The sequence below is a fragment of the Cibotium barometz genome, chromosome 12 (assembly GCF_041138505.1).
Source record: "Cibotium barometz isolate CiBa-2024 chromosome 12, ASM4113850v1, whole genome shotgun sequence".
Classification (NCBI taxonomy): Eukaryota; Viridiplantae; Streptophyta; class Polypodiopsida; order Cyatheales; family Cibotiaceae; genus Cibotium; species Cibotium barometz.
Genome location: NC_141057.1, coordinates 33,678,710 through 33,691,566, shown reverse-complemented (window position 1 = coordinate 33,691,566; position 12,857 = coordinate 33,678,710). Strand labels below are relative to the sequence as shown.

Sequence of the window (12,857 nt, the reverse complement as noted above, 5' to 3'; positions counted from 1 at the left end):
AATCAGCTCTGTGGGCACTCCCATCTCCTGTAGTCTGCGCATCAGTCTGGCTCTCGGTACCGTGTCAAAAGCTTTGCAGAAATCCACAAAGCAACAGTAAATCCTCCTGCCATATAATCTGCCCTCCTCAATAATAGCTCTGAGTGTCAAGATATGGTCAAGAGTGGAGAAACCTCTCCTGAACCCTGCCTGCCCTGATGCACGTATGCCCTCTCTCTCTGCCCATCTACTCAACTCCTGCTCAAGAATAGATGCATATAATCTAGCCAATGTGTGACCAATCATGATGGTACGATAATTCCCAGGAAGCATAGGATCCCCTGACTTGAAGATAGGCACAATCGTGGACATATTCCAAGTCTCAGGAAAACCCTCACACATGGCTCAGTTAAACATCATAGCAATAAGCTCTGCAAGCATATCTCTGGCATGAATAAAGTGCTCTGCTACCAAACCATCATGATCATATGCTCTCCCAGTCCTCATCCTGTCAATAGCTTTCCTTACCATCTCAGCAGTAAAGAAAGCACACGTCTCTGGGCATGGCTCCGATGGGTCTGGCAGGGGCGGCTGTCCTGGTGCTGTGTACAGGGATGCTGCATACTCACCCCAAATCTCTGTGGAGGTAATGGCTGGTGATGGTGAATGCTCATGGAATAGTCTCCATGCCTCGCCTGAGTCCTGACTCATAAACAACTGGTACAAATCCCTCTCTAACTGAGCAAGATAAGCCCTCTTCTTCCGTCGCACTAGGTGCCGGAAGGTAATCTGTGACTGTCTGTGAGTGGTAACACCCATGAGCACCTCTCTCTGTAATCTGATCCTCATCTCTCTGCACTCCTCATCATACCAACTATTCTGGGGCATGTTCCCAGATCGTCTCTGTGTAGGCTGACTATGGGGATATGCCTCTGATGCTGCAGCATGAAGCGTCTCTATCAATATCTGAGTGAGCTCATCTAATGGCCGTCTTGGCTCCTCGGCACATAGGCGTCTGTATATCTCATCCGTGTATACGGTGTCAGTCTCCCTCGTAAAGGTATAACGAGTGTGTGTGGAGACCTGTCCCAATGGAGCGGTGCTGAACTGAAATGTGAGAGTGAAGGACAAGATAGCATGATCCACTGCTATTCCAACCGGCCTAGTGCCTACCATAAAATCCTGAAAAGAGGAAATGAGACTGGGCTGAGCCATAACATAGTCCACTGTACTAGCACCATGCCGATGTGGAAAGCTAGTGAAACCGCCCGATGTCGGGAATCTCTGTAGGCCATTCAGGATGGCCAATCCATGTGCAGTCCCCATGTCTATCAAATACCGCCCATACACTGTATGTTCCTCATCCTGTGAGAGTCTAGATAGGCCCATATCCCTAACATCAAGCTCCCTCAACATCTCCTCTGAGGTATCATAAAATACTGTCTGGCTATGGGCGGTCCTGGCATTGAAGTCCCCCAAGAGAATGATGTCACCATCCCTGGAGAACTCCCAAATGTCATCATCCAAAATAGAAAAGGGAGACTGCCCGCTAGGTGATGCATACACTGATGTACTAGGAGCAAAATAGCATATAGCAATGTAGAGATATCTGCCGGTCTCTGCCCTCAGTCTAACCCACATGTACCTAGCCTGCTCATCTCTGCGGACTATATGTATCAGTGGCTGTAGCTCCTCTCTAAACAATACTGCCACTCCTCTTGAGCCCCGTCCTCTATGCTCTGAACGAGTCTCCCATCTACAAGCTGTCTCCCATCGGTATCCACTAACATGTGGCATGGACTGTCCAGGAGCCTGATGCGTCTCACAGTAGAAGATGATGTCCCTCCCAGTGAAACTATCCTCAAAAGCCCCTACATCAAGGCATAGAGATCCATTACAATTCCAAGTAGCAACTTTGAGTGTAGTCCCATAGGTCTCGCGCCGTCATGAAGAGCGCCTCTCCATAATCACCACTCTACCATCTCTATAGAAGGCCACTTTCCCTTTCTCTCGGGCTGCCCTTATCTCGGGCATAACTTCTTTCATGTGGGCAAGTTGCGAGAGTGTGAGGTCATCTCCAAGAAATATTCCCGTTTGCTTGAGTGTAGGACGTCTCTTCAAGAAGTCCTTCTTCACTTCCATGGAGGGGAAACGAATGATAAGTGCTCTCTCCTTAGAAGAAGATTCGCCACTACCTTCCCTCTTCTTTCCCACTCTCCATGCCTTTGTGTGCGTGGCTTCAATGCCCATCATAGAGAAGAGCTCCTTGGTTTCCCCTTCCGCATCATCACGGTCTTTTAGACCGGACACTCGTACATGTAAGGCCCGGGTCTTCCTCCTTTGCTCCTCTTCAAGGGTCATGTTGATGATGGTGGGAGTGGGGATGGGTGGCGATTCTTTACCTTTCCCTTTCTTGGCGACCTCGATCCATTTCTCGGCCTCGTCCATCTTCTTTTGTGTCTTTGTGATCACCTCCACCCATGAAGATGTCTTCTCTTTATGTTGCTCCTCCTCCTCTCGAATGATCCTCATTTGTTCCTTGATGGTATTCAGCTCTTCAATCAAGGAGGGCTGAAATTCTCCATCCTCAAGCTTGCTTTTTGAAGTGGCTTCCAACTCCTTTTTGAGGGCTGAGATTTCAGCCGCTTGACTTTTAGCATGCAGTTTGGCCTCCACTAGTTCCTCCTTTAAGGCTGAAATCTCAGCCTCCTGCTTGGAAGATCTCTCTTCGAGCTCTTGGATTTTGTCAAATCCCTTCTCGAGTTTGGAGAGGCGGTTTATGATTGCGGTAACAGAAGAGTCGACCATCTTCTTGTTTTCTTTGATAATTGTGCCGAGCTTGTCCTCCACCTTCACGAGCTCCTCTTTAAACCCGGTCTTGGCCATGACTTTTTGCAGAACTTCCGAAGTTTGAAACCACTATAATGGGAGATGAAGCCTTTTGGAAGAAGGCTGAAGTGTTGGTGAGGATTCTACAGGCATTCTACAGTGTCTTACGCATCACCGATATGGAGGGTAGCACACTTGGCTTATTGTATGAGTATATGGACAAGATCGGTGAATGCATTAACAAGGCACAAGGCTTGGAAGAAGAGGAGTAAGTACATTACTACATTGACTTGTAAGTTGTATCATTTATGCATAACACCGCTAATGAATATTAATGTTTTATGTATAATGTTTTAATGAATCAATTAGTGTGACGGATCTTCACAATGCGTGGCTTACTTGATGGGATTAGTTTCATAGACCAATTCATGCTGTTGCACACATCCTCCATTCTTTATGGAGAAATGATAAGCAATTCTTATGTGAGGAGTTGGAGGATGGCTGGAGGGAGTACATCGATGATTTGGTTGGTGGAGATGTGCAACAGTTGAGGATACTAGAGCAGGAGCGCCTACACTTTCAGAATGACACAAGAAAACATTTTGGGTCCCCCACTGCTTGCCTACGAGAGTGCCAACTTGAGCTTGTGTCATGGTGGGAGAAATATGGCATTGGTGCTCCCCATCTGGTAGGAACTTTGTTGCTTGTGATCCTAAAGTGATGGAGTGTTAGTAAATTTTTCTCAACTTCTTGAATCTTCATTTATTGTAGCAGCTTCTAAGTTTTTCTAATTTTTGAATGGCAGAGAAGCATTGCCATGAGAGTTCTCTCACAGGACTGCAGCTCGGGTCCTTGTGAGGGAAACTGGAGTACTTGGACCCTCTTTCACACAAAGAAGAGAAACAGATTATCTACTGCTCCAATCTCATCTCATTCTTCACCAAGAGCTCAAGCATAAGAGGCTAGACAAGCCAAGAGGGTGCTAAGCAAAGGGGTGAAGGATTTCAGGTCAAGGGCAGGGAATTCCCAGCTAAAAAGGTCCAAGATTTTGTGTATTTTCTTTCAGATTTACATCATTCTAATAAAGCAAATACATTATCCGTGGTGGGGGCCCTACAGAGGGTATATGGGACCCAATACTGTGTCCTCTCCCTCTCTCTCTCTCTCTCTCTCCCTCTCTCTATTTTCTGCACATCTCCTTTCAGTTTGCGCGTTAATTTCCGTCGCGAAAAGAGTGCTGATTTCTGAGTATTGAAGTTATCGATTCTTCTCCGAAGCTTCCGCATGTTACAGTGGTATCAGAGCCTACTTCAAGTACAAAGATTCAGCAAAGAAACCAGAATTTTTTCTCGCTCGTGTGGTTGGTTTTTAGACGCTGGTGGACTACCCCTTTTGGAGTGACTCTTGTCCCTTGAAGGACGGTTGGTTTTCAGCCTCCGGAGCCTCCGGACGTCTCCCACACAGATAGTGGATGGTTAGATTGCGTTCCGAAAAAGAAGTGCATTTTCTTGCTATGGCGAGCTTCGACGATGAGAGAGACCAAGAACCATGGGACCAGAGTGCACTAGGCAGCCCAGTTAGGGCACCAGGCTTGAGTGTTACAGACATTTTCCAGCAGATGATGCGAGCAATCGTAGAACAGACAACCAAGTTGGATGAGCAGAAGGCGCAGATCTTGGCTCTGGAAGAGCATACCCGTTCTCCAGCGTCACGTTTTCCATCTCCTCCTCCCTCTCCTTCCGTATCCCAGATTTTTAGATCCTCGACACAGGGACCCTCTCGCGGGGTCACAGCTGCAGCCGAGCTCTTTGCTTGAGTTGCAGATGCGTGCATTGGAGATCTGACAACGAGAAGACGAAGCCATGCGACGCGTGGAACACGAGCGTTACCTCAAAGCTTTGGACGCCAGATTACACCGGTGGTGTCCTCGAATCATTTTCCCTAGAAAATGGACTTCAGTAAGTATAATGGTAAGCTCGACTCCACAACTCTTTATTCATGGTTGCATCAGTTTGAAGCTTACTTTGCCGCAGTTAGAAAAACGGATACTGACAGAGTGATCCTAGCCAGTTGGTACGTGGAAGGTGAGACCATTCCTTGGTGGACTCAGTGGAGTCATGCCCACACCAGATTAGGTATGGCAGCTTATGTGTGGGACGAGTTTGTCCGCGACCTTAAGCAACGGTTTCTACCGCCCCACTACCTTGAGCGACTCGAAGACGAGTTTAGGGGAGCGCGTTAGAACGCGGATTATGGAGGGGGACATCCCCAAGACAGCCTTTCGTACGGAACGGGCCCACTATGAATTTGTGGTCATGCCATTTGGCTTGACGAACGCCCCCGCTACATTTAACCGCATGATGATGCGTGTTTTCCGGGATTTGATTGGAAAGTGTGTGTTCATATTTTTGGACGACATACTGGTATTTTTAGCTACGGTTGAGCAGCATGACGTTGATGTGGAGAAAGTCCTTAGGTTGCTGGAAAGCAACGAGCTCTACGTCAATGAAAAGAAGTCGGAATTTTATCTGTTCCAGGTGCATTATTTGGGATACATAATTAGTGCTGAAGGCATTCGACTTGATTCGGCTAAGTGGCCGAGATTGTCAACTGGGAAGTACCTCAGACAGCCTATGACATTAGATCCTTTGTGGGTATATGCCAGGTATACTCCACCCACATTGGCAAGTTTTCTGACCTCTCGACAGATCTCACCGATCTGCTAAAGGGAGTGAAGACAAGAAGGCAAAAGATTCGAATGACTCCACGAGCGTTGGAAGCATTCCAGAACCTCAAGGTGACTTTATCAGAAGCGCCTTTTTTAGCACTTGCCTCGTGGGACAAACCATTTCAAGTGATCACCGATGCGAGTAACATCGCAATTGGAGTTGTATTGCAACAGAATGGTCATCCAGTAGCTTACATGTCTCGTAAGTTACTGTCACCAGAGAGAAACTACTCAGTCTATGATCGTGAACTCCTAGTAGTTATAGAGGCCTTGAAACATTGGAATTATTTTTTGTATGGCCGTAACTTTGAGGTTCGCACTGACCATCAGGCATTACGCTAGATTCAGACAATGCCAAGTGCACAGTGGAGTGATCGACAACACCGCTGGAGTCGGATATTCCAGCAATTCGGTGGTATGATTGAGTACCTTCCAGGAAAGGCCAATCCAGTGGCTGATGCTTTGAGCAGGAAGGGATAGGTGACTACGATTTAGACCACTAGACTTGATCTTGTTGGTATAGGACTAGATAACATGAAGCACACGTACGCGGATTCCGAGGAATTCGGAACAGACATTGGATGCCACAGGACCATGCCACTTTCTGATACGAGATGGTTGGCTTTTTTACAAAGGCCGACTGTGTGTCATGAAGTCGTTAAGGGAAGCCCTTCTCTATGATATCCATGACGCCATTACAGGTGGTCATAGGGGCATGAATTTGACTCTGGAGAAATTGGAACGGCAATACTATTGGCCAAAGATGAGGCGTGATGTGTTTACATATGTACAACGCTGTGATATTTGTCAAAAGGTGAAAGCTCCTCGTGGAAAGAAGATCCTTTCCAAGACATTTTCATGGGCTTTGTCACTAATATGCCTCCCAGTCCGCGTAAGCGTAATACGCAGTGCTTGACTATTGTTGATAGATTTAGCAAATTTGTTATGCTTATTCCTCGCAGGGCCAATGTGACCGCCGAGGATGTTACCCAGTTGTTCATTCGGCATTGGTACCCGATTGGTGGGATTCCTAGGACCATAGTGTCAAACCGAGATGCCAAGTATACCAGTCATTTTTGGAGGGCATTGTTTGATAACTTTGGTACTAAGTTGAATTTTTCCAGCGCATTCCACCCACAGACAGACGGCCAGACAAAGATATACAACCAGTTGACCTTTGATGTGCTGAAGTGTTATGTCCACGATCAGCAAGGTAAGTGGGAATCATATTTGTCTTTAGTTTTGAATGATTCTTTTCTTCAGCTATTGGTAGAACTCCATATGAGGCAGCATTTGGAAGACCTTTCCAGTCATTGTTGACCAGGACCTCGTCTTCAGTACCTGAAGCGAACAGAGTGACGGAGTCTTACGAGGAGATTTTAGAGTCAGTAAAAGACAGATTGGCTAAAACGCAAGAGGCCTACACTCGACAGGCCAATAAAGACCAAAGGGATATGAAGTTTTCAGAAGGGGATTGGGTTTATCTTCGGATTATGAAGCAAAGATTGAAACAGGTGGGCAAGCGATGTCCAAAGTTGTCTTTCAGGAGCTTCAAACCTTTTCCCATCAGGAAAAAGATTAATGAGGTGTCTATGCAGTTAAAGCTACCTCCGAGTTGGACTATGCACGATGTGTTTCACGTCAGTTGGTTAAAGCCATATGCAGGTCTTATCCCTTAAGAGGTCAAAGACGAAGTGGAACCAGACATTGTTGATGAAGCAAAAAATATGGTTCCAGAATAGATCCTTCTGCACCGTTTCAAGCATGGCTCAGGCTTAAGACTACGACAGTTCCTCACGAAGTTTCAGGACCGAGGGACCCACGAAGAGGTATGGCTCGACAAAGAGTTTTTCGAAGACTATCTGGCGTTATTGATGGATTATTTGGAGGCTATGCAGCTTCCGTCAAGTTAAGCAAAAGGGGATGTCACGTGCATCCCGCACTTGGATGCCACGTAGACATATATGTACAGAAGGTGCAGGACCCGGGATGGTGAACTGGTCCCATGTGAACCCAGTCCGGGACGAGTCAGCCAGGGATCCACTCAGTTGTCCGAGGTCAGGTGTGCATTGTCCTGCGCAGGAGTCTAAGGTCAGGTGTGCACTGTCCTGCACATGAAACAGTGCTAGTCCGCGCTGTGAGTCTCCCTCGGGAATGATGTCAGTGATTCTGTGTATCTGGTATGGTACCGGATGCTAGATCACTGAGTAGTTAGTTAGGGTTTGCGTTTAGAACAAGGGGCCAGCCCATAGGGCTACCCCGGGTCTTTGTGTGGGCATGGGGATAGTGTGGAACCACCCCCATGAGGGCTAGGAAGGCCCTGGCTGAACCCACCAGCCATGGAAGGGCTGGAGGACAGCCCTAGGGGCAAGCTAAAGGCAGATTTCAGGAGATACAGCCTTTGTGTGGCTGTAGGGCAGGTATGGGGCAGCCCATACAGGCTGCCCAGCCCTCAAGAGGTTTGCAAAAGCACTGTCCAGCCATCGAGAAGCAGGCGCATGATGCCCAGCCAGTTCGGAAAAAAACGCAGCATTTTATGTGATTTATTTCAGCATTAAATGCTGAAAGTACTCAGTCGTGGGACATTTATTGCTGGCTGCCTGAATTAATGCTGGCCGACTGCTGTTGATAGAGTAGTATAAAAGGGTGAGCCCACAATCCCATAATCTCATCTCATTCTTCACCAAGAGCTCAAGCATAAGAGGCTAGACAAGCCAAGATGGTGCTAAGCAAAGGGGTGAAGGATTTCAGGTCAAGGGCAGGGAATTCCCAGCCAAAAAAGGTCCAAGATTTTGTGTATTTTCTTTCAGATTTACATCATTCTAATAAAGCAAATACACCATCTGTGGTGGGGGCCCTACAGAGGGTTTTTGGGACCCAATACTGTGTCCTCTCCATCTCTCTCTCCCTCTCTCTATTTTTTGCACATCTCCTTTCAGTTTGTGCGTTAATTTCCGTCGCGAAAAGAGTGCTGATTTCTGAGTATTGAAGTTACCGATTCTTCTCCGAAGCTTCTGCATGTTACAGGTACATCATCCTGGGTACAAAATAGTAATAAAGAAAGATAACAAAAAATCTAGAACTTTAAAATCTGCTCTAGGTACATGAGGAGAGAGCTCTCATATCACCCTGATACATCCCTCATGGGTCGCTGTGACATGGTGCTCAAGGTGGTAAAACTGAGCTGGCGCGAGAAGGTCCTGCGATGATGGGAGATGATGGCCCGGATCTTCCTGTGGTGGCGTGGCCGTGGTAATGCACAACATAGAGAGAGAGAGAGAGAGAGTCGGACATAGTATGGTGGGGTCCTGAATACCCTCTTTAGGGCCCTCACCACGAATGGTGTGTTCGCTTTATTAGGATGATGCAAATCTGTAAACAATAATTTGGTTCTTGACCTTTCACCTTCACCTTGGCTGAGAGCTCCCCTTGGCTGTCTTGGCCCTTGGAATTCAGCAATCCCTTGTGAATGCTAAGATGAATGACTGAATTCTATTCTTGGCTGTTTATAATGCCTTCTAATGCTGGTCGGTTTGATCTAGCAACAGTTGGCTGTTTTTAGTTCTCCCAAAACGTGATTATTCATTATTGGCCTTGATTCTAGGCCCCTGTTCACACTGCTGCTGGCCGCCCTTTTCTACTGTGTCCAGGCTGCTGGCAGCTGCCTAGACCATGCGCTGGCCTGCCCAGGCTGTCCAGCCTTTTTGGCTGCTGGCCGACAGGCTGGCCAAGGCGTGTGGGCTGGCCAACTTGGCCCATAGCCCCTCTAGGCTTGGCCGCCTTGCTGCCCAGGCCTTCCAGGCCTGGCCGACAGCACATCCTAGCCAATAGTGGCTAGTGGGCTTGGCCATGGGCCTCTTGGCCCCCTTGGGTGGCCTAAGGCCTACCTAGTCTCCTAGTCCCGGGATGCCATTCCCTTCCTGGGGTAGCCCAAAGTGTTGCCCCTTTCTCTTACATGCATCTACACATATGCGTGGTATATGGTTGCAAACCAAACATTCAGAGCACCTAACATCATTCCAGAGGGAGACTCACAGTACGGATTGGCACTGCTTCATGTGCAGGACAATGTACACCTGACCAAGAGCATGTATGGGACTTGTACACATGACCTTGGACGCTTAGAGTGGAACCTTGGTTGACTCGTCCCAGATTGGGTCTCACATGGGACTAGTTTCCACTCTAGGTCCTGCAGTTGTTGTACAGATATGTCCATGTGGCATCCAAGTGCGGGAAGCACGTGACAATTTATCTTCCAGCCTTACTGTTGGTGGCGGGTAAAATCCTAGCCATTCGGTGGCTTCACTTTCTTAAAGTCATCATAGCTGACCGCCGACTCCATGCCGTTACTGTTGAATGACTTCACGGAATTTTTGTCCATTGACTCCATATATCTCCGATACACACATGAAACGTGCGTGCAAACTTATAGAAAAGCAGCGACAGAAAGGTAATGGGTTACGGGTTGGAAAGAAGTGAAAGGTTAGAGAAAGCCTTATAGGGTAGATGAGAAGGGTGCAATGAGGAAAAAGTTTTTGCGAAGGAGAGGGTACAAATCTATCTCACAGAGAGGATAGAAGTACATGTTTGTCCCCATAAATACGAGGCCAAGCTCCTTTATAAGAGAACTTTGGGAATAAAAAGCAGGGAAAAGCTGTCCCTCTTTTAGTGTTTTTTAAAACTTTTATTATAAAACTCCCAAAGTAGCCTTCTCTTCAAAAAAAAAGAAGCAAACTTGCCCCACGTTATCTAAAAAAAGCTTCTTTTGTCTTTTTTAATTGCAAAAAGCTGGCGCCCTTTAAAAAACTTGCTTGCTTCTTAAAAAAAAGGCCATGCTTTTGCTTCTCTCAAGCACCGTGAGGTGCTCTCTTTGTGCATATCCATAAACTGTGCCCTTTCTTTCTACCTGGCTATGATTCAGCCCTGCGCAAGCCGTTGCTGTTCTGGCCGCCCTGTAGACAAGCCATTCTGCCCCCATACAGGAGGAACTTTTGCGCCCTTGGGTTGAGTGCATATGGATTGTCTGGATGTAACACCGACCACATCACTTGTCTAGGAATAATATTAGATTGAACTTTAAACCGTAGGTCTCGACACAGTTGCCAATCCCATCCGAGGTCGTGTGGGCTCCCGTTTGGGCCCCGCAAACAGAGGACAAGGTGTCCTGAGAAGATCTCCTTCTACCCTAGAGTGAACCCACACTTACATGCATCCTACTTGGCATGGTGCCAAGTCTACACAAGCAGCCTTATAACCATTCGGCCACCTATGACCGATCTTAGTGTCTAAACTAGCAGTGTCGGGCGCCTGGGTATGCTTAGCACACAATGGCTACTCCTCATACAGGGGGCCTTGCAAAGTAGAGCAATTCGTCACCTAAATGATGAGGGTGGACAATTGATTTCCAACAACAAGCACCCCCCATATTAGGTGGCTTTGTTTTAGGCCCTTTAACCTCCAATTGTACACACAAGTGGTGCAAGTCAACATGACACCGCCGTATCTTTATCTTGATGCTTTCCAAAGTTTTCCCATTTGTGCAACACATGCAATGATACATATGTAGTAGTTGAAGGAACTATTCCATTTATAAAGTGGTTCAAACATGTAGGCTTGTTTTCCGCTTGGTTGACAACCAAGAAAGTCTTCTTGTTTCCATAGCTAGTTACTAGGGAACGAGATCTTCTTTAAAAAGTACAAAGTACCGGATGGATTTTGATAGTGTAGTAGGATGCTGATTTTATTATTTGGTGAGGTGGCACTCTTCTTCTAGCCTGCGAACATGCATGCTTGTATGACAGTTCACATGCGTGCGTGCGTGCGTGCGTGAGAGAGAGAGAGAGAGAGAGAGAGAGAGAGAGAGAGAGAGAGAGAGAGAGAGAGAGTCATCGTAGTAAAGATTCTATAATTTGTATGTTTTACAGGTGCCGCAGGTCAAAATTTTACGCCTCATGTCCTAACAATTAGTGCAGGGGAGGTACTCGTTTCTTTTTCTGTTATGACAAGGAGACTATTTACTGGGCTAGCTATCTCTCTTTCACTTTGGTTCTTTATGATTTTTTTTATATAGTGAAGATGTATTTTTATTAATAATAAGAAAAGAGTACATATAAACTGTGGGATAGTCTTCTCAAACAATCAAGAGAAGAACTACCCACAGAAACTGCTCAATCCAAAATCCTCTTAGTGAATAGTTTCATGGCATCTAACTCCGGTCTGTTTATACTCACCAGACTAGCAATGTTAGCTTTCACTAAACAAATAACTTTCTTAGGATCTACACTTTGCATGCCATCATTAACAAAGACCAGAGTGTTCCTCGTAGACCATATCTCCCACAGGCATGTAAATCTTGCAAATCCTAAAAGGCTATTACTCTCCTCTGCTGGACCAATCCAATCTTTTTACCCAAAACCCAATGGGACCATATTGTTAGACGTCATCTCCTGTCTATTTTTATACACCAGGGCCTTTGTTGTGGGTGTGCCCGCCCTTCTGAGGTGTTTTCTCATTTTTCTCCACTCTGTATTTTTTCCCATTTTTTTCCTATTTTTTTGTGGCATGGAAGGCAGTCTAGTAGTGGCAGGAGGACCTTGAACCTGGCCGACTGCATCTGTGGAGATTTTGGAAGTGGCTGACTGCACTGCATGAGTCGTGGGACTTCTCTGATGCTGGCCGACCCACTCTGCTGGCCGACTGTGATTTTTCAGTTGTGGAGGTTTCTTGTGTCCAGTCGGTTGCCCTACAGCAAGCCGACTGCTGATGGGGGGCCATATAAATAGTTCCCCAGTCCCTTGTCATTTTTTGTATCATCTCGGGATCTTCTTGTGTATATAGAGCAGAGTTACATGCCTCTATCTCTCTCTCTCTTGTGCTGTGATTTTCTGCACTGCGTTTTGCTCTTGTGTTCCCAGATCTGGTCATCATCTCCGCTGCGTATTCTGACATGGTATCAGAGTCTAGGCTCTAGATAGTTCTTGGGATTTGTGTGAGCAAGAGGGGGACTGTTGTGTTGCTGATTGGTGGACTGTTTGGGACTGTTCGGGAAAAGGAGAAGCAAGAGGACGGCGGGCTGATTTGCTAGACAGCCACTTGGAGGTGTTAGTTCTTCTTTGTTCCCACCCACCCACCCTTTTCAGAGTACATCCCTGCAATGGCAGATCTGTTTGAGATGGCCGAGAGGCATGTGAAGATCTCGACACTCCCCACGTTCCCGGTGGACTGTCAGTTGGACGGGAGCAACTATGGCATATGGAAGGTTATGATGGAATCTGTTCTGGAGTCTTACGACCTCGCCGATTTCGTCGTTGTTGGGGTTCCA

The 12,857-nt window shown here is 46.8% G+C and overlaps 1 protein-coding gene across 1 annotated transcript in view; it reads left to right on the top strand.

Moving 5' to 3' along the window:
* LOC147633327 (AT-hook motif nuclear-localized protein 10-like) overlaps window positions 1–12,857 on the top strand; it is an 86,086-nt gene that overhangs the window by 19,833 nt on the left and 53,396 nt on the right. Inside the window, exon 2 of the mRNA XM_086806379.1 lies at window positions 11,461–11,513. Within this exon, the coding sequence (XP_086662505.1) occupies window positions 11,461–11,513 (53 nt within the window). The remainder of the gene's footprint in view (window positions 1–11,460; window positions 11,514–12,857) is intronic.